General features: G+C 41.2%; 1 protein-coding gene across 1 annotated transcript in view; it reads right to left on the bottom strand.

Annotated features, from left to right (window-relative positions):
- Nucleotides 1-2,782: 2,782 nt before the first annotated feature.
- The window catches only part of CCDC30 (coiled-coil domain containing 30), a 120,399-nt gene continuing 101,300 nt past the window's right edge, over nucleotides 2,783-21,881 (bottom strand). Inside the window, exons 14-18 of the mRNA XM_052637145.1 lie at nucleotides 13,780-13,921; nucleotides 8,799-8,935; nucleotides 7,484-7,598; nucleotides 3,208-3,275; nucleotides 2,783-2,960 (exon numbers count right to left, since the gene is read on the bottom strand). Coding sequence (XP_052493105.1) covers nucleotides 2,783-2,960; nucleotides 3,208-3,275; nucleotides 7,484-7,598; nucleotides 8,799-8,935; nucleotides 13,780-13,921 — 640 coding nt within the window. The remainder of the gene's footprint in view (nucleotides 2,961-3,207; nucleotides 3,276-7,483; nucleotides 7,599-8,798; nucleotides 8,936-13,779; nucleotides 13,922-21,881) is intronic.

The raw sequence follows: 21,881 nt of genomic DNA on the forward strand, positions 1-21,881 counted from the left end.
CCAGTTGCTTACATAAAAGACCTACATTACATTATCTGGCCACCTACCTGGGACTCTAGCCTGTTCCTCTAGGTCACGGAGACTCGGATTCTATTTAGGGCCTGTTAACTGACTTTATTTATTTATTTATTTTATTTATTTATTTATTTGGCTACATGGGGTCTTAGTTGTAGCATGTGGGATCTGGTTCCCTGACCAGGGATCGAACCCAGGCCCCCTACATTAGGAGCTCAGAGTCTTAGCCTCTGGACCACCAGGGAAGTCCCTGTTAACTGACTTTAATATTCTTCTAAATCTTCATGAGGGTGGGGAGTGGTCTTGTAGGTCAAGTCTCATCTCAGGTCATTAGTCAGGAACATTGCACCCAATCTAAAGTAGCCCTCTGTCACTCTTTTGGATAGATTACTGATTTTCTTCATGCCATTCACCATCCAAAATGATATGGTTTCCCCACCTCACCAGCTGCTTCACACTTGTTTAACTCCATGAAAATGAAGCTGGGTCCTTCGTAAAAACCGGGTGCCTTTGCAAAGCTTAGGAATAACCTATCTAAAACGTTCCCTTTCTTGTCCACCTGCTTCCCTCAAGGTTGTTGAGTACCAAAGAAAAAGGCATTGAGACAGCAGGCCCTTGCAGGACACTGCTGTGTATAAAACCCTTTCTTATGTACCTGATTCCTTGTTTGTAGAAAGACTTGACCCTCCTGGATCTTGTTCCAAAGAGCAGATCCAAATAGTTCCTAATGAGGGAATGCAAACACAAAGGAAAAGCAGTCACAGAATGATAGTTCAGGGACTTCCCTGGTGGGTCAGTGGTTAAGACTATGCTTCCAGCACACATGGGTTTGCTCTCTGGTCAGGGAACTAAGATCCTGTCTGCTGCACAGCAATAAATAAATAAAATTTAGTTCACTTTGTTGTACACCTGAAACTAACAACATTGTTAATCAACTACAATTAAATGTAAAAAAAATTGTATTTCAATGATAAAACAGAGCCTTAGTCCCTGCTCATGGGATATATGTAATAATCTGATACAGATCTTTGAGTGCTGCAGGAACTAAAGCCCTCACCCAGGTGGAGGATGGTAACTACCTTCTGAGAAGCCAGACTGGTGGGAACTAGAAGGTTGATGATTGAGATTCCTGGAATGTCACCCTGGTACCTCACCACCAACCAATCAAGAAAGTCATACACCCTACAGTCATCACCCCCAAATGATGCCTTTAAAAACTATTCCCTGAAAACTAATGGAAAGTTTGGGTCTTTCCAGCAGGAACCACCTGTTCTCACATGGCTAATGCAATAAAACTTTCTTTCCTCCAAATTCTAATTTTTCTATTTGTTTGTTCTCACTGTTCTGCAGACACAGGGACTTGGGTTTGCCAACAAAAAGTGAGACTGTCCTCATCTGCCTTCACAGGTGTGTGCACTATTGAATAGCACATAGTAGGGATGCAATGAATTGGGTAAAGCTTGGATTTAATATCACAGCTATTATTTCCTATATCCTATGACCACCCTTTTGGTCTGAGGAAGCAAGGTTTACATATAAAAATTCAGTGTGTCTCAACAGGTCTTTTTAAAATAACTTCTGGTTACTTTCCCTCTCCATTTGGTCTCCCTCTCTACTTCCAATTGAAGGTATAGAAGAGAGGAGGAGAAAATGGAGGGAAAAGGGGAGGAGGAGAAGGAGCAGCAGAAATCATCCTTCAGTATAGTTTTATACCAACTATTTAGAATAATTTTTTATATTGATAACACCCTATGTTGATGAGGTTACAGAAAAACTAGTACACCCAAACTGCTACTGAAAATAAATAATGATGTCTAGGTATTTATTAAGCTGTGACTAAGTGCTACATACATGGTTCATTTTATTTGGTCCTCACAATCTCTATAGGATAGGAACCACTATTGCTCCCATTTTATGGATCAAAAAATTGAGGCTTGAAGAGTTAAAACTATAGAAAGAATATGTTGACACAATGTTTTTTAAAACAATTCAACAAGTGACGTATCAAAACTATGTATCATTTATATCCTTTAACTCAATCATGCCCATCTTGTAAATCTGTTTTCTGGATAACCCAAGAAAAGAGCTACATTTACAAAGACTCATCACAGCAATAATCTTAAATAGTAAAAAAGTAGAAACAAATGTCAAACAACAGGAGAGTTTGTAGGACAAAACGATACGATATCATCTGGTTATTAAAAGAATAATTATGAAGACTGCTAAAATATGGGGAAATGTTTTATGATATATTAAATTTAAAATCAGACTATGAAAATGAATATACAGTATAATCATTTAAAGTATATACATTTGAATAAGAACCAGAAAAGGATAAATGAAAGTAGTTGTGTTAAAAATGTGGGCCTTATAGGTTTTTTTTCTTTTTCAAATATTTGCTTTGAGGTGATTACATTGTTTTTTCTTTTAAATTAAAAAATAATACCCATGATAATAAGAATAGGTAGACTACTGAATTAGCCGTATATATCCTCTGCTGAACAACAGCCTTATTAAACCACTGAATTTATGTCATGACATTGATCAATACAAGGCATTTGAGGATACCAAAAAAAACCTTGAGAAATCCATTTTAGAACAGGTTTAATGAATTTGTCAACAGTTTTGAAGATTCCTGGTTGACGTCCAGTGAGGATCTGCCCGAACTCTTCTCCACGTCATGTTGCACCTTCAGGCCCAGGCTTCAGGTTAGCAGCTTTGATCAGTCTGTTTTAGACACCAGTGATTTTCTAGATCTGACTTCGTCTTATTGTTGAATGAGATGTGTTTCTTTCGGGAAAGCCCCGTTTATGTTTCCAGCTTCAGAATTCTGTGAACATGAAAGGGACTCGAGGGACTTGGGGTGTGCCACTGTTTCTTCTAACCTCTGTTCTTCAGTCTCTTGAAGACTTCCAGCTGACTCTACCAAACCTGTTCCTGAAAAACTAAGAAGGGCCTTATGTGAGGACCACATAAAATGGACTCTTTTCTACCTTAAGTCTGGATTAAGTCAGGATTCTGTCAAGTGTGAAGGTGAAGTGGTAGCAAGGGGAGAAGGAGTTACAAGAAGATTTAGATACTAAATATAGAGAAAATTACCTCTAAATACTATGCTTTCTCAGGCCAGCAACTAGAACTAGCTAGGCAGCCGTGACACCCAGGCATGCAAATGATGGTCTTGATTTTACTAACCTGGAGTTTGGTAAATACATGATTTTATTCAATACTTCAGATTCAGGGATGTCACAAACTGTTGTTTCCTTAAAAGAAAGGATGAGTATTAAATTATAATCATAGACCACATTGGTGATATGTATTTTTTATACATATTTTTGGTTAAAAGTGTAATCCCTTCATACCTATGAGACGAGCTATCACCAAAAAGATAAGAGATAACAAATGCTGGAGAAGATATGGAAAAGAGGGAATGCTTCTGCACTGTTGGTGGGAATGTAAATTGGTACAGCCCCTGTGGAAGATAGTATGGAGGTTCCTTAAAAAAGAGAAAACTACCATACAATCCAGCTGTCTCACTTCTGGGTATGTACCTGGCGGAAGTGAAATCACTGTCCCAAAGAGATACCTATATTCCATGTTTAGAGGAGCTTTATTTATAACAGCCAAAATATGGACAACTTAGGTGTCCATGATGGACACATGGATAAAGAATATGTGTACAATATAATACTATTCAGCAAAATGAAAATTTTTTAACGAGGAAATCCTGCTATTTATGACAACATGAATGGACCTTGAGGTCATCATGCTGAGTAAAATAAGTCAGACAAATACTGTATGATCTTACATATGCTTGGAGTTTAAAAAAAAAAAAAAAACAACCGTCTTGAAATAGAGACCAGATTTGTGGTTGTCAGGGATGGGGGAATTAGGTGAATGTGATCAGTGGTATGAACTTCCTCTTGTAAGAGAAATAAGTTCTTGGGATGTAATGTAAGACATGATGACTACAGTACTGCATTGTATATATTGAAAGTTGCTAAGAGAGTAGAACTTAAAAGTTCTCGTCATGAGGAAAAAAAAACTGTACCTATATGAGATGATGGATGTTAACTAATCTTACAGTGGTGATCTTTTTGTAATAAATACATATAATAAATCATTATATTGTATACTTTAAACTTAAATGTTATATGTCATTTATATCATCAAAATTGGGGGGATAAAATCCCTAATATCTATGGAATATTTGACAGTTATACATCTCATACTTTTAACAACAAAAAACCAAACAACTGGATTTAAAAAATGGGCAGAAAAGCTAAATAAACATTTTTCCCCAGGAAGACATACAGATAGCCAACAGGCACATGAAAAGATGTTGAACAACACTTAATTACTAGGGAAATGGAAATCAAAACCACAATGAGATATTACCTCATGCCCATTAAAATGGCTGTTATCAAAAAGGCAAGAAATAACAAGTGCTGGCAAGGATGTGGAGAAAAGCAAACCTTCATAGACTGTTGGTGGGATTGTAAATTGGTGCAGCCACCGTGGAAAAGAGTATGGAGAGTCCTGAAAAAATTAAGAGCTACCACATGTTCCAGTCCCACTTCTGGGTATTTCTCTGAAGAATTTGACAACAGTAATTTGAAAAGTATACGTGGACTTCCCTGGTGGTCCAGTGGTTAAGAATCTGCTGCTAATGCAGAGAACACAGATTCAATCCCTGTTCAGGGAAGATTCTATATGCTGCAGGGCAGCTGAGCCTGTGCACCACGGCTACTGAGCTCATGTGCCACAACTCCTGAAGCCCACACTCTGGAGCCCCTTCTCTTCAGCAAGAGAAGCCACTGCAATAAGAAGTCTGTGCATCACGACTCGAGAGTAGCCCCCACTCACTGCAACTAGAGAAAGCCCTTGCACAGTAATGAAGACCCAGTGTAGCCTATATACATATTAATAGTTTTTTTTTTAAGCTATGGCATTATTTACAACAGTCAAGATATGGAAACACCCTAAGTGCCCTTCAATGCATGAATGGTGGATAAAGAAGACTATAAATATATAAAGATGAAATCTTGCCATTTGTAACAATGTGGGTGGACAACAAGGTATTATGCTAAGTCAAATAAGAGAGAAAGACAAATACCATATGGTTTAACTCATTTGGTTTCTTCCCTCACAGCTCAGTTGTTAAAGAATCTGCCTGCAATGCAGGAGACCTGGGTTCAACTCCTGGGTCAGGAAAATCCCCTGGAGAAGGAAATGGCCACCCACTTCAGTACTCTTGCCTGGAAAATCCCATGGACAGAGAAGCCTGGCAGGCTACAGTCCATGGGGTCTCGAGAGTAGAACATGACTTGGTGACTAAACCTACCTTAATTCATTTAACTCATATGTGGAATAATAAACAAAAGTAAACAGATAGATACAGAGAACAGAGTAGCGGTCGCCAGAGGGGAGAGTGGCTGAGGGTGAAACGGGCAGACGTGTTCTGCTGATGGTGATGAAGAGAAACTATACATTTTTGGTGGTGAGCATGCTGTCGTGTACACAGCTGTCAAAGTATAATTGTTATATACATGAAACCTATATAATGTTATAAACCAGTGTTAGGGTAGGTAAGTTTAGTTGCTAAGTCATGTCCAACTCTTGCAACCCCATGGGCTGTAGTCTGCCAGGCTCCTCTGTGCATGGGATCTCCAGGCAAGAATACCGTAGTGAGTTGCCCTTGCCTTCTCCAGATCTTCCTGACTGAGGAATTGAACCTAGCTATCCTGCATTGTAGACAGATTCATCACCAACTGAGATACGAGGGAAGAAACCAATGTTACCTCAATAAATAAAATGATTTTTAAAATAATAAATAAATGCCAGACTTTCTGTATTAGTGCTTTTCACTGCTAGCCTGCTTTTATTTTCTTTTTTAAAATTATGAAAACACATTAATAGGAGACTTGGAAAATACAGAAAAAACTTACATATAACTGCTAGCCTGCTTTTTATATCTACTTTTCTACATGAATAACCTCATATTAGCTGATGTAATCATTCCATTATATTTACCTACGTTAGCTTTTACTTAATACTCTGGTAAACATTTTCTATCCCTTTATAGCATAAAAAAGGTTACCTGTTTTGAGCTCCATGACCTTTTATATTTTCATTTATTTATTTGTTTACTTTTGGCTGCACTGGGTCTTTATTGGTTTTTGTGCGGGCTTTCTCTAGCTGTGGCAAGCGAGGGCTACTTTTTGCTGTAGTGAATGGGCTTCTCACTGCAGTGGCTTCTCTTGTGGAGAACAGGCTCTAGGCTTCAGTAGTTGCACCTCTTGGCCTCTAGAGCAGAGGCTTAGTTGTGGCGCATGGACTTAAGTTGCTCCAAGGCATACGGAATCTTCCTGGACCAGGGATTGAACCTGGGTCCCCTGCACTGGCAGGCAGATTTTATCCACTGTGCCACCAGGGAAGTCCGCCATAACTTTAAAAACCGAATATTCTTTCTTAGAAAGATATAGACCAAAACAGACCAGAAACATGGTCACAGAGCATATAAAGACCATGTCAGAAACTGGGAGTTTTCCCCTGAAGACTGCAGGAAGTTCTTGCACAGCATTCAGTCATCTGCTCAGACCACATATATTTTCTAAAGACCTCTTCGGCTACAGACTAAGAACCACAGGACTTATAAGACAAAGGCTGGGAAGATGGGAGAGGGGAGATGAGATATGTCTTTCCATGGGCCCTAATCCACTAAGCAGGATCTACTGTGAAGTATCCTGGGAAGAAAGGCCTAGCAGATGATACCAGCCAGGGAAGAAAGCAAGCAGGCTCCATCCTGGATTCAGAATACAGCTCTGCTTACTGAAGTCCCTCTGGCTGACTTGCTCAGCAGCCAGACCCTGGATCTCATCTGAATGTAGACCATTTGCTGCATCTCTCTGGACTTCGCTACTTGCCTGCTGGGACTTTTGTAAGAAAATTGCATTTCTGACTCAGATATTCTCCTTAGACTTGACTCCTTGCCAGACCAGACAAGATTCACTTTACCTTTCTGAGCCTCAGATGGGCTCATCTCTCAAAATGGGGATAGAATAATACAAGGCAAACAGGGTGCTGAGAAGGAGCATCTGTGTGAGGACATTTAACATACTTTCATTCTCAAATATCTATGGAACACCTGTTCATAGATACAGTGACATATGAGATGTAACCCTTGTCCTCCAGGATGTCACTGCTGAGATGAGGACAGAAGTGAAAAGGCGATGACAGTACAGTGTGTTAAGGAAGAAGCTGGGAGGCATACACAAAGTGTTTTGGGATCACATCAGAGGAGCCTGTCAAACAAAAACTGACCCAATGAAAAGCAAGTTGGCCAAGAGCTGTTTCAGGGTCTTCTCCCCGGGTGTGCAGCCAGTGAGCTTCTGCCATAATCCACCAAGGCCAATTTCAGGCTACAGCTTCATGCAGAAGGTGAAGAGAAGAGAGAAGACAGCAGCCTTACCTCCCCTCTGTGGATCTGGATGCTCTTTATGATATGCTCTAGGAGACCAGTCTCCTGCGTGAGCCGGAGACAGTTTTTCTGTAGCTGCTTATTTTCTTCATCCAGGAAAAGTACTCTAAGAATGGCATAGATCAGAGGTGTAACTTAACATTTCTGGATCATCCAAAAACTCTCTTCCACTTCCCACTAGCTCTGGGTCTTAGTCCACTGCCAGACTTTAGAACCAACTTTGCCAGAATAATTCCCACCATATTCCAAAACCAAGTGAAAATGAGTAAGCTTCTGGCTTATACACAGTCATTAAATAGAGAATAGAGAAACACTCTATGCCAGAATACGAAAGGCAGAGTTCCAGCCCTTGAGAAACCTAAGAAATGATGTGATCCCATTTAGGGATGGGACTCTGCACGCCTTCTAACATTGTAGCCACACAGCCTGCATCTGGTTCTGATCTCAGTCACCCTATGTTTTTGTTTCAGTAGTAGAAGTAAAAACAATAGTAGCAGCAGCAGCCATTTTACCAAGTACTTAACCGTGTATGTAGGCACTGCGAACTGTCTATACAGCACATGCACGCTAAGTCGCTTCAGTCATGTGCAACTCTTTGCAGTCCTATGGACCATAGCCCTCCAGGCTTCTCTGTCCATGGGATTCTCCAGACAAGAATACTGGAGTGGGTTGTCATGCCCTCCTCCAGGGGATCTTCCCAAGCCAGGGATCGAACCAGCATCTCTTATATCTCCTGCATTGGCAGATGAGTTCTTTACCACTAGTGCCGCCTGGGAAGCCCTTCTATACAGTAAACACTGAAAACTTTTCATGTTTTAGCTTCTTTAATCCTCACAATGAGCCCATGAAATAGATCCTGTTATGAAGTCTATTTTGCAGGTAAGGAAACTGAGGCTCAGAATGGGGAAAGTAACTTATGTAAAAAGATAAAACCAGAAAGTCATAGAGCTGAGATGCCAGCCTTATTCTCTCTCAGTCTACCTTGATTCCATAGATGCCAAAACATAAACATGAGTGTCAGCACACATACAACGGGATGGACCAGGATGAACACAGCTGGGTCCCTGGGAGGCAATCCTGCCATGAAAGAGCCTGTCTGAATGCCCAGCTCACCTTCTCCATGATACTTTTCTCTTTAATTTCACAACTTCTGCCACTTGTATGAACTGCTAAAAACAGCCGAATGGCAGAGAAACAGTTATGGGACAAGTCTGCAAACCCAAAGGACCACCTCTGGAATGACATCTTTGTGGAGGGAGAAATATCCTCTTTGTGGAGCTCACAGGCCACTGGGGCAGGCACCTACCTGTTTTGGACAGAAGACATTCTCCATTTGTTGCTGTCAATCAATAATTCTTGTTCTGTGACCTGCTCCAGAAGTTTCCTTTTTTCTAGGAGCAGGGTGTCATTTTGGGTGGCGATCTGGTGCTGGAATGCCTTCTCCTAGGGATAATAAGTCCTCATAATTACCCCAGCAGGAGAAAGAATTACCCATATAAGAGCATCAGCCTGTTTTTAAACGCAACAGCAAATTGTCTTGCGAACATCTTTTTCTCCTGTCTTCTTAGTCTGTCTTTACCTGTTTGCTGACATTGCCAGCTAGATCATTCCCCTATTTATCTTGGTTATTTTATGCTATGTGTTTGTTTTGACATTTATTCATTCTTTTGGGTTAATATTTTTTAATGTCTGAACACTCAACTTCCAATAAGGTCCAAATGCTCTCATCTGTATTCTAATTCTATAGGTATCAAGTCACTAACAAATACAACAAAATTCTCTGAAGCTCCATATCGAGAAAGATTTCCATATAACACATTTCCATCTGCTTTGTAGTTACAGTCTTTTTAAGGTGAAGGAAGACGGGAATCTAGCCACCGCACTTGAAAACCAGCGTCAGGGTTTCAGTTGCTTGGCATGTCAGCCAGGTATTGAGAGTACTCTTGCAGTGATGATGTGGAAATGATTTCTAGCTTGACATGTTTCATTTTCTACCAGCATCTTCCCTGAAAGCAATAGCCAGTGAAGTTATAGCTAAAACAATACAGGATTATATTTTGTGAAAAAACACTAACATCCTTACACTGAGTCAGCAGATATTAGTAAATATCACAGTTGGTGAGGAGTTCAGAAGCTCACAAGTGTAGAACTGCCCTTCTCCCTTCACCAAGGACCTGTTAGTGGTAATAGGTAAGTGCCTTCTCCTATTTGTGTTTGTTCCCACCTTCCTTCGTGGGATGGGCATGAATGTGAGTGGGAGGAGAGTAAGGACCTCTGGCAGATGGGTGAATCACACTGTTAGGAGGGGCAACTTTCTTTCTTTTAATAAGGTACTCTTACTAATATAGATCATTCAGAAAAGACTGTCCACATATGTGGTATCTAAAAAAACTCAAACAACAACAAAAAACCAGACGCAGATACAGAGAACAGATTGGATTGTTGGCTGCCAGAAGTGAAGTCCATGGGGTGGCAAAGAATCAGACATGACTGAGCCACTGAACAACAAGAGGTGGAGGGGGGTGCAAAATGGGGGAAGGTAGTCAAAGGTATAGACTTCCAGTTATTAATAAGCTATAAGGATGTAATGTACAGTGTGTGATTATAGCTAGTAATACTGTATTGCATATGACAAAGTTGCTAAGACAGGAGATCTTAAAAGTTCTCATCGCAAGAAAAAACATTTGTAACTATGGGTGGTGATGGCTGTTAATTAGACTTATTGTGGTGGCTGCTGCTGCTGCTAAGTCGCTTCAGTCGTGTCTGACTCTGTGCGACCCCATGGATGGCAGCCCACCAGGCTTTGCCATCCCTGGGATTCTCCAGGCAACAACACTGGAGTGGGTTGCCATTTCCTTCCCCAGTGCATTAAAGTGAAAAGTGAAAGTGAAGTCGCTCAGTTGTGCCGACCCTTAGCGACCCCATGGACTGCAGCCTACCAGGCTCCTTCGTCTGCGGGATTTTCCAGACAAGAGTACTGGAGTGGGGTGCCATTGCCTTCTCCGTATTGTGGTGGACATATATACAAATATTGAATCATTATGCTGTATAAATAATGTAACAATGGTGTAAACATAATATTATATCAATTATAATTCAAAATAGAGGGGAAGGAAGAAAAGAGAGAGGAAAGAAGGGACGAAGGGAAGAAGGAAGGCTGTCCATCTATTAGTCTACTATTAAGGAATTGTAAGGAAGGAGATTACAGCATGTTTTGGAGCTCTTCCATATTTTAAAGTCCTTCATCCAGGACCCTTCAGTGTCTAACAACAGTCTCACCTGTTACTGTTTAAATACATTTATGGTAAGGATTGAGAGTAGAAGCAGCCACCCGACAAACAATAATCTCTGCAGTTATAACTGGATTAGAAAGGAAATTGAGTGGGGCCGGCTACTGACACCCTGTCCATCGGAAATACTGTATTTTTTGGAATCAGGACACCTGCTGTAATAATAGGATAAAATATTTGTGGAAACCTGGTTTGGGTGGTCACACAGTCAGAGCTCTCACCTGGCTCACTGAATAAGAGAAGGCTGAAGGATTGAAGCCCCCCAAAGTGGCATTATTTTCTGGAGATTTTGTGCTTAGAAAGTGAGTCCAGGATTTGTATGCGTGGGGCTCTGGTTCACAGGCCCTAAAATAAGTGAAATCAAGAGCTCTAGGTTTAGTAGCTCTGTGGTACATCTACTGATTAACATGCTTCTAAGAGATTTATCATACCTCAGTCAGTAAAGAATCTGCCTGCAATGCAGGAGTCCGGGGTTTGATTCCTGGGCTGGGAAGATCCCCTGGAGAAGGGAATGGCAACCCACTCCAGCATTCTTTCCTGGAAAAAATTCCATGGACAGAGGGCTGATGGGCTATAGTCCATGGGGTCACAAAGGCTGGACAAGACTTAGCAACTAAGCCACCACCACCAAGAGACTTTACACGAAGAAGAAAGCATCATCGATGAAGATTTGTATGTGCCAGGAGGTCCCACTTTAGGCATTTTGTATTTTAATCCTCACAGAAGCCTTTTGAGGTAGGGATTGATTCACATTTGCACAAGAAAATGATGCAAAGGGACTCGGGGAAGGGCACAGAACTATTAAGTAGCAGGGCTAGCCTTTGCATCCAAGCCCGTCCAAGGCCAACCCCAACCACTCTTTCCTCGCCTCTGGTTACTTGCAGCCTCCAGTAAATTTCATGGAGACCTGTGACTCTTTGGGTAGATGTTCTGGTTCCCCAGGGCTGCTGTAACAGATTACCACAAACTGGGCAGCTTAAAACAACAGGAATTTGTTGTTTTAATTCCTAGAAGTCTAAAATTAAGTTGTTGACACGGTTGGCTCTGGGGGCACTGAGGGAAGAGCCTGTCCCAAATCTCCCTCCTAAGTGACGAATGCTGCCGATCCTTAGGGCTCCTTGGCTTGTGGCGTCATTGCCCCAATCTGTGCCCCATCATCACATGGCCTTTCTCCCCTGTGTACGTCTTTTCCTCTTTGTATAATGATACTAGTCATATTGGATTTGGGGTTCACGCTAATCTAGTATGACTTCATCTTGACTGTTTATACCTGCAAACTTCCAAATTAGGTCACATTCTTGGGTTCTGGGTGGCCATGAATTTGGGGGGTATACTCTTCAACACAGTACAGTCAGGAAACATGCCTGCTGAAATCAGGAGGCTAGTTTTGCCATGTAAGCTTGGAAGTGGAAGGCAGGCACCACCAGGAAGAGTGGGTAGTGCAGAATAGGCTGGTGGTATTTCCAGTGGGCCCGTGAACAAGATCTGCTACTTTCTTCTGTTATACTTTCTCCGTTGCCTTCCTAACCTGGATCTGAGTCTTCAGAAATTTGGTGAGTTTAGTGCCAAAATAGGAGGGTACTGCAAAATCTAACTTGTTTTCCATTCTCACTACAGTTTAAAGTAACAGGAGGATTTTAAAAAAACACAACATTGGTGACCCATCTCTTATAATCCTCATGTTTTATTACAGTCTCAAGGGATTCTTCTTATGGAGTCCTGTAATAGCCCATGGAATGACTGAATTTACATCATTTGTTTTGGTATCCTTGGCACACAGTGGTGATATGATAAAAATTTGGTGGGTGTAGAAAGGAGTAATTTAGGACTGAGGACAATGTTTTCAAAATTCTGAAATGGGTTAGGGATCTCTAGAAGGGAAACATTTCTGGCCAAATCAGTTGCTCTCCCTTTTGAATCGATGTAGTTTATTGCTCTCAAGGCCATTCTGCATTGGGTCCCATTCAACTGTTCCATTTACTTTCTGCCAACACCAGAAAGTCACAGGGGCGACAAGACAAAGAAACCAGAGAGATTTAGAAAACAGCCTGAAGGTGCTAGTCAGGAAGAATAGGGGTCACCTGTTTTCATTGCCATTTAAAATGGACAGAAATGTGAGGCAAAATGAGGGCTGCATAAAGCAGGAATGAGTTGTGGAGGCTGGTTTGGAAGTCTCAGCTAAAGGGTGATTAATATATACACTACCATATTTAAAACAGATAGCCAGTGGGAATTTCCTGGATGATGCAGGGAACTCAACCAGTGCTTTGTGACAACCTAGAGGGGTGGGATCAAGAGGGAGGTGGGAGGAGGTTCAACAGAGAGGGAGCATATATATACACCTATGACTGATTCACGTTGATGTAGGGCAGAAACCAACACAATATTGCAAAAGCAATTATCCTCCCATTAAAAATAAATTTTAAAATTTTTAATTAAAAAAAATATATATGGCAATGGCACCCCACTCCAGTACTCTTGCCTGGAAAATCCCATGGATGGAGGAGCCTGGTGGGCTGTAGTCCATGGGGTCGCTAAGAGTCAGACACGGCTGAGCAACTTCACTTTCACTTTTCACTTTCATGTGTTGGAGAAGGAAATGGCAACCCACTCCAGTGTTCTTGCCTGGAGAATCCCAGGGACGGGGGAGCCTGGTGGGCTGCCGTCTATGGGGTCGCACAGTCAGACACAACTGAAGCGACTTAGCAGCAGCATATATATATATTAAAAAAAAAAAGGCATTTTCATTTGAAGGCAAGATGCTAGCCCTAAGCAGCAGTGCAGAGTATTTTCAGTGTCCAGTTTGACCTAGCATCATTATGAGTCTTACATAATTTTGGGCAGGGCTTAAACAATTACTCAAACTGAAAAAGCGTGCAAAGAAAAGAAATACAAACCTGGGCTATGAAGAGGCCACAAACACATTAACAATCAAGTGGGCTTCCTCCAGATGCCCAACACCAGCAGGACCAGTGAGCACTCCACCTTCCCCCTCACCTTTTCTATTTGCTGCCGCAGGGCTCCAACCTCATTTTCAAGTTGTTTGATTTTCTCATCTCGGAGTTCTACTTCATCAACTAAACGATCCTTGATTGTGTGCAGCTTGACTTTGTAGTACTGATGTTTCTGATGATAGTTTCTACAAAAGTAAATATAAATATAGGTGCACCTGAGCACAGTGAGAATTTACTTTGCCTCCTCGATTAGCACCTTTCTTGGGGTTCCTCTTCTTGCTTTGTCAGGGTGGGTCCCAGGGATGAAGACTTGTCCTGCCTCACATCAATAGGACTTCTCACCCAAGTGGGGGAAATGGACCAAGTAGAACCTCCCCCATGACACCAGATTCAGTCTTCCCCAACACAGGAAACTCCTTGACTTCTAATCCCTGACATCTAAAAATTTTGAATCCTATGCCACTGAGCTAGTCATTACTTTAAAATTCTCTGGTTCTGGGCTATACCCTTGAACAGCGATAGAAACCACTCTGTCTTGTCGATTTTCCAGATAACTGGGTTTGCTTTCACTCTTGAGTTTAGACTTCTAAATGCCAGTTCTGCCTAGATCTCTGCTCAAGACTTTTATTCTGATTCTGACATAAATTTAACTTACCACCAATAAATACATAAAAAGATGTTCAACATTATTAGTATGAAGAAAATGCAAATAAAAATACAGTGAGGTACCTCTTCACACAGGAGAATGGCTAAAATAAAAAATAAAAGGTAATGAAGTACTGGGAGGACATCGCCGGTGGCCCAGTGGTCTGCTGTGTAGGGGCTCCAGGTTGGGTCCCTGGTCAGGGAACTAGCTCCCACATACCACATGCAACCAAGAGTCTGCACACTGCAACAAAGATCTAAGACCCCGCACGATGCAACCAAGACCCGGTACAGCCAAATACATAAATACATACATGTATTTTTAAAAGGACTGGCAAGGATGTAGAGAAATTGGAATACTCATATACTGCTGGTTGGATTGTCAAATGGAAAAAGCCTAGCAGTTTCTCAAATGGTTAAACATAGAGAACCACATGACCTAGCAATTCCATTCCTAGGTATATAACTAGGAGAAATGAAAACGTACACCCACACAAAAACTTGTACATGAATGTTCATAGTAGCACTATTCGTAACAGTCAAAAGGTGAAAACAACCTACATTTCCATTAACTGATAAATAAACACAATATGGAGTATCTGTATAATGGAACATTATATAGCTATAAAAAGGAATGAAGTACAGATACATGCTACAGCATGAACCAACTTTGAAGGCACTATGCTAGGTGAATGAAGCCAGTCACAAAGGACCACATATTATACAATTCCATTGATATGAAATGTCCAGAAGGGACAAATATAGAGTGAAAGAAAGTACATTAGTGGTTGCCTGGGGCTGGGAGTAGGGAGGGAAACCAGGAATGCAGGGCATACCCAAAGGATTTCTTTAGGTAATTAAATGTTCTAAAATTGATTGCAGTGACGGATTACAACTAAAAGCCTCTGAACTGTACACTTTCAGTGAGTGAATTGTACAGTATGTGAATTACATCTTAATAACCTATTATAAGGGATTCCCTGGTGGCTCAGATGGTAAAAAAAAATCTGCTTGCAATGTTGGAGACCCAGGTTCAATCCCTGGGTTGGGAAGATCCCCTGGAGAAGGGAATGGCTACCCACTCCAGTATTCTTGCCTGGGGAATTCCATGGACAGAGGAGCCTGGCGGGCTACAGTCCATGGGATTGCGAAGAGTCGGACACAACTGAGCAAACAACACTTTTTTTGAGAATTAGGAGCCGGATGGCAGGGGAAGAGCAAAGGAGACTAATTTAGATGGTAATTTAGTCTAGCGACTCCAAGAGAGTCTTCTGCTCTGATTAAGTTATTATCTTACCACTAAGAGTGTTTTGTAAGACTTCCATTTTCTAAAATAGTGCCCCTCTCTCTCCTAACTGTTGATTGTAAATAAAAGAATCATTTTGCATATTTTTCCCTTAGAAGATTAATTCAGCTGTTGGCCAGATGCCAAGCAGAGAAGTTTGAATTCCTGTAGGTCAGAGACATGCACACTGGCTGTTGTCACCAGCTTGTCAGCTTGTCAGTGACTGACTGTGGGGATGGTCCCAAGTATACCTTCTCCTTCTATCATTATAGACCCCCTGGTTTTAGCTTGGCACTTGGTTGCTCAAACATGAACTACAAGAAAGTGTAGTTTTTTTGTAGTTAGATGAGGCAGATAGATGAGGCCATGTGAGTAAGTTCCATCCAGTAGCTGGAGTGGAAGTAATGTGCCTTAAAGGAAAACAGAATGCCCTTGCCTTCCCCACTTTCTCCCTTCTTGTTGGATAAAATGTGGATATAATAATGAACTGCCTTGGACGATGTGGATAAGTGCTAAAGATGCTGGAGTGACAACAAGAAAGGAGTCTAGACTGGAAACATTGAGCTCCCTGCACTTTTAGGTAAGAGAGAAACCCCCTCCCTTTCTAAAGACGTTCTCAATGTCTCAGCTATAGCAACTCAATAGAGTTACTCTAGATACTGAGGTTTCTAAAACGGCCTTAGGCTTGTTCAGTTCTGTGGCGCTTGTAGCACCCACTATATAATAGGATGTATATACTGTTGTGGATTGACTTGGGTTCTTTACAGGAAGATATTTTCATCTCACAAATGTTCTCATTTTCCCTTATTCTGGGAAGAGTTTCTCAAAAGATATCACTGGGTTTCAGCGTCCCCCAGTCCATAGCTTTAGATGTTTAAACACTAATGGTACACCTGTTGGTCTCTGAGTTTCCCAGCTGTTCACAGTTCCTCTGATGTTTTCACATCATTTGAAATGCAACATGGATTTCTAGAATTTCTTTTAGACATTCTACCCTGGGCTATTAAAACCCACATCTGCAGCTTCCATGACAGACAGCTGCTGTCTCTCTCATTCTGCCATTTGGACTATTAAAAAATTTATTTATTTTCAATGATAAATTATAGAAAATCTGGGGAAAAAAATCAACTCCCATATGATCTATTTTATGATATTCTTGTATTTTCTTCTACTCTTTTTATAAGTATCTTATATAAACACCATGTTAAAATTATTTTATGCTCTTTTCATTTATTGTATCACAAGGATTTTCCCATATGGCTTCTAATCTTCATGGCCACCATCTTTTACAGCTGTGTAATATTCCATCAAGAGAATGTACAATACTTGACCTCAGTTCAGTTCAGTTCAGTCTCTCAGTCGTGTACGACTCTTTGCGACCCAACGAATCGCAACATGCCAGGCCTCCCTGTCCATCACCATCTCCCGGATTTCACTCAAACTCAGGTCCACTGAGTCGGTGATGCCATCCAGCCATCTCATCCTCGGTCGTCCCCTTCTCCTCCTGCCCTCAATCCCTCCCAGAATCAGAGTCTTTTCCAATGAGTCAACTCTCCACATGAGGTGGCCAAAGTACTGGAGTTTCAGCTTTAGCATCATTCCTTCCAAAGAACACTCAGGGCTGATCTTCTTTAGAATGGACTGGTTGGATCTCCTTGCAGTCCAAGGGACTCTCAAGAGTCTTCTCCAACACCACAGTTCAAAAGCATCAATTCTTCGGCGCTCAGCCTTCTTCATAGTCCAACTCTCACATCCATACATGACTACTGGAAAAACCATAGCCTTGACTAGGCGGACCTTAGTTGGCAAAGTAATGTCTCTGCTTTTCAATATGCTATCTAGGATGGTCATAACTTTTCTTCCAAGGAGTAAGTGTCTTTTAATTTCATGGCTGCAATCACCATCTGCAGTGATTTTGGAGCCCCCCAAAATAAAGTCTGAGACTGTTTCCACTGTTTCCCCATCTATGTCCCATGAAGTGATGGGCCAGATGCCATGATCTTTTTCTGAATGTTGAGCTTTAAGCCAACTTTTTCACTCTCCTCTTTCACTTTCATCAAGAGGCCTTTTAGTTCCTCTTCACTTTCTGCCATAAGGGTGGTATCATCTGCATATCTGAGGTTATTGATATTTCTCCCGGCAATCTTGATTCTAGCTTGTGTTTCTTTCAGCCCAGCGTTTCTCATGAGGTACTCTGCATAGAAGTTAAATAAGCAGGGTGACAATATACAGCCTTGACGTACTCCTTTTCCTATTTGGAACCAGTCTGTTGTTCCATGTCCAGTTCTAACTGTTGCTTCCTGACCTGCACATAGGTCTCTCAAGAGGCAGGTTAGGTGGTCTGGTATTCCCATCTCTCTCAGAATTTGCCATAGTTTATTGTGATCCCCACAGTCAAAGGCTTTGGCATAGTCAATAAAGCAGAAATAGATGTTTTTCTGGAACTCTCTTGCTTTTTCAATGATCCAGCAGATGTTGGCAATTTGATCTCTGGTTCCTCTGCCTTTTTTAAAACCAGCTTGAACATTTGGAAGTTCATGGTTCACGTATTGCTGAAGCCTGGCTTGGAGAATTTTGAGCATTACTTTACTAGCGGGTGTGCAATTGTGCGGTAGTTTGAGCATTCTTTGGCATTGCCTTTCTTTGGGATTGGAATGAAAACTGACCTTTTCCAGTCCTGTGGCCACTGCTGAGTCTTCCAAATTTGCTGGCATATTGAGTGCAGCACTTTCACAGCATCATCTTTCAGGATTTGAAATAGCTCAACTGGAATTCCATCACCTCCACTAGCTTTGTTTGTAGTGATGCTTTCTAAGGCCCACTTGACTTCACATTCCAGGATGTCTGGCTCTAGGTGAGTGATCACACCATCGTGATTATCTGGGTCATGAAGATTTTTCTTGTACAGTTCTTCTGTGTATTCTTTCCACCTCTTCTTAGTATCTTCTGCTTCTGTTAGGTCCACCATTTCTGTCCTTTGTCGAGCCCATCTTTGCATGAAATGTTCCTTTGGTATCTCTAATTTTCTTGAAGAGATCTCTAGTCTTTCCCATTCTGTTGTTTTCCTCTATTTCTTTGCACTGATTGCTGAGGAAGGCTTTCGCATCTCTTCTTGCTATTCTTTGGAACTCTGCATTCAGATGCTTATATCTTTCCTTTTCTCCTTGGCTTTTCACTTCTCTTCTTTTCACAGCTATTTGTAAGGCCTCCCCAGACAGCCATTTTGCTTTTTTGCATTTCTTTTCCGTGGAGATGGTCTTGATCCCTGTCTCTTGTACAATGTCACGAACCTTAGTCCATAGTTCATCAGGCACTCTATCTATCAGATCTAGGCCCTTAAATCTATTTCTCACTTCCACTGTGTAATCATAAGGGATTCGATTTACGTCATACCTGAATGGTCTAGTGGTTTTCCCTATTTTCTTCAATTTAAGTCTGAATTTGGCAATAAGGAGCTCATGATCTGAGCCACAGTCAGCTCTCGGTCTTGTTTTTGTTGACTGTATAGAGCTTCTCCATCTTTGGCTGCAAGGAATATAATCAATCTGATTTCAGTGTTGGCCATCTGGTGATGTCCATGTGTAGAGTCTTCCTTGTGTTACTGGAAGAGGGTGTTTGCTATGACCAGTGCATTCTCTTGGCAAAACTCTATTAGCCTTTGCCCTGCTTCATTCCGTATTCCAAGGCCACATTTGCCTGTTACTGCAGGTGTTTCTTGACTTCCTACCTTTTCATTTCAGTCCCCTATAATGAAAAGGACATCTTTTTTGGGTGTTAGTTCTAAGAGGTCTTGTAGGCCTTCATAGAACCGTTCAACTTCAGCTTCTTCAGTGTTACTGGTTGGGGCATAGGCTTGGATTACTGTGATATTGAATGGTTTGCCTTGGAAACAAACAGAGATCATTCTGTCGTTTTTGAGATTGCATCCAAGTACTGCATTTTGGACTCTTGTTGACCATGATGGCTACTCCATTTCTTCTGAGGGATTCCTGTCCACAGTAGTAGATATAATGGTCATCTGAGTTAAATTCCCCCATTCCAGTCCATTTTAGTTTGCTGATTCCTAGAATGTCGATGTTCACTCTTGCCATCTCCTGTTTGACCCCTTCCAATTTGCCTTGATTCATGGACCTGACATTCCAGGTTCCTATGCAATATTGCTCTTTATAGCATCAGACCTTGCTTCTATCACCAGTCACATCCACAGCTGGGTATTGTTTTTTCTTTGGCTCCATCCCTTCATTCTTTCTGGAGTTATTTCTCCACTGATCTCCAGTAGCATATTGGGCACCTACCAACCTGGGGAGTTCCTCTTTCAGTATCCTATCATTTTGCCTATTCATACTGTTCATGGGGTTCTCAAGGCAAGATTACTGAAGTGGTTTGCCATTCCCTTCTCCAGCGGACCACGTTCTGTCAGAATACTTGACCTAACTGGCTCCTATTGCTAGATATTCAGGCTTCTTCCCGTAGTACTACATGGTATGAAAAGTACATGGTGAGGCTGATGAGAGCTTAGAACCTTCCCAAACAGCTAGCTGGCTATTTGGCACACCTATCAGTTTGGTCAGAAGTTCTGCTAATCAACTTGCCAAAGAACACGTGCATTTTCTGAGTTTATGGTTGGCTTGGTTAACTGCATGCATGATAAGACAGCACAGTACTCATGTTCTAAAATTTCAGGACAACTTTGGCTTATGTTTAAGTAAAACCGGATGGTCTTTCCTTCATTTTTATTTCAAAATGGCAAGGAATTTGTTCCTCTGGAAGAGTAGCTGGGAAAATATGGAAAAAAAATTAAGCACTGTTTGTAAAGGTCAGGAGTAGGATCAGGGGAATGAAGAAAAAAATGAACCTAGAGTTTTGACAATTCCTTCCATTTTCTTTCTTAAAGCTGTAGTTTCCCCATGTGCCCATCAGAATCACATGGGGATGATTTTAGAAAAATATTGATCCCTAAGCCCTATCCTCACAGATTCTGATTTAATTAATCTATGTTGCAGCCCACATATGTGCAGCTAGGGTTAGGATTCACTGTTCTAAAGGCTATGGACTAATCATATGGAACACTATTCAGACTCACTAGCCATCAGAGAAATTCAAAATAAAATAACAAGTAATTTATGAATATAACTGATCATTAAAAACAATGGAATGGAATTATTCCAAAATAAAAATTAATGGAATAAGCTGAGCAAAAGAAGTCAGGCACAAAAGAATACATGTAATATAATTCCATTCTAGTAGAAACAGAAATCAGAAGAGCAGATTCCTGGAAGGAGGTGAGGGAGCAGGAGATATAGACTGGCTGTAAAAAGGAACAAACTGTCACGGATAAAGGAAATGTCCTGTGTCTCGACTGGGGTTGTGCTTAGTGGGCATACACATTTGTCAAAACTCATCAAACTGTGCATTTAAAAATCTGTGTATATGTAAATTATACCTCAGTTAAAAGAAAGAGCATTAGGAAAAATTTCATCAGAGCCCTCCTCCCACAAAAGTAGCACCCAATGCAAATTCAGATGTAGTGAAATTTCTACTCTCACACAATAATGGCGGAAAATTTTGGTAGGATGCTTCTGAATGTTTGATAATACATTTTGAGATCCATAGCTCCAGCTTTTGTATTAGTAATTCCACACTGAGGAATTTATTAAAAAAATTTTTTTAATGAAAAATATATGTACAAAAGTGGTTTTAAGTTATTTTGCATAAAAATATCAATCACAGGACCAGTGGGTAATTCTTAACTAAATCGGGGCTATGTTAGAGGGTTGAATCCAGCAGACCTACGATCAGGCCTGAACTGTTTTGTGAAAGTTCTTGCTTGGCACTGACCAGTGGTCCAGGAGCAAAATATACCAATTAAACCAGTGTTGCTTTGCAATCACAGGTCTGGAGTTTCAAGGCAGTTTGCAAACAACTATCAGCATTATTTATTGATAATAATGAGATTAATGATTTATATCTGATCTGACTGAGACCCCAAGAAGGCTGTGCTCCCGAGGCTGGTTAAAGAGCACGAATACGCTTACATGATCAGCAGAACGTGAAACATCTCCACTGAGAATCCATTTTGGGATCCCTGGCTCTGAGGTGGTCAGTGCACTTCCAAGACGGGAAGGTGCATCTTGGTCCTGACAGAGGGAGAGCCTGGAGCTCCTGCCTGGCTTTTCTGGACCCACTGCTGTGAGACACCATGGGCTCTGTGGATG

The sequence above is a fragment of the Budorcas taxicolor genome, chromosome 3 (assembly GCF_023091745.1).
Source record: "Budorcas taxicolor isolate Tak-1 chromosome 3, Takin1.1, whole genome shotgun sequence".
In the NCBI taxonomy this organism is placed as follows: Eukaryota; Metazoa; Chordata; class Mammalia; order Artiodactyla; family Bovidae; genus Budorcas; species Budorcas taxicolor.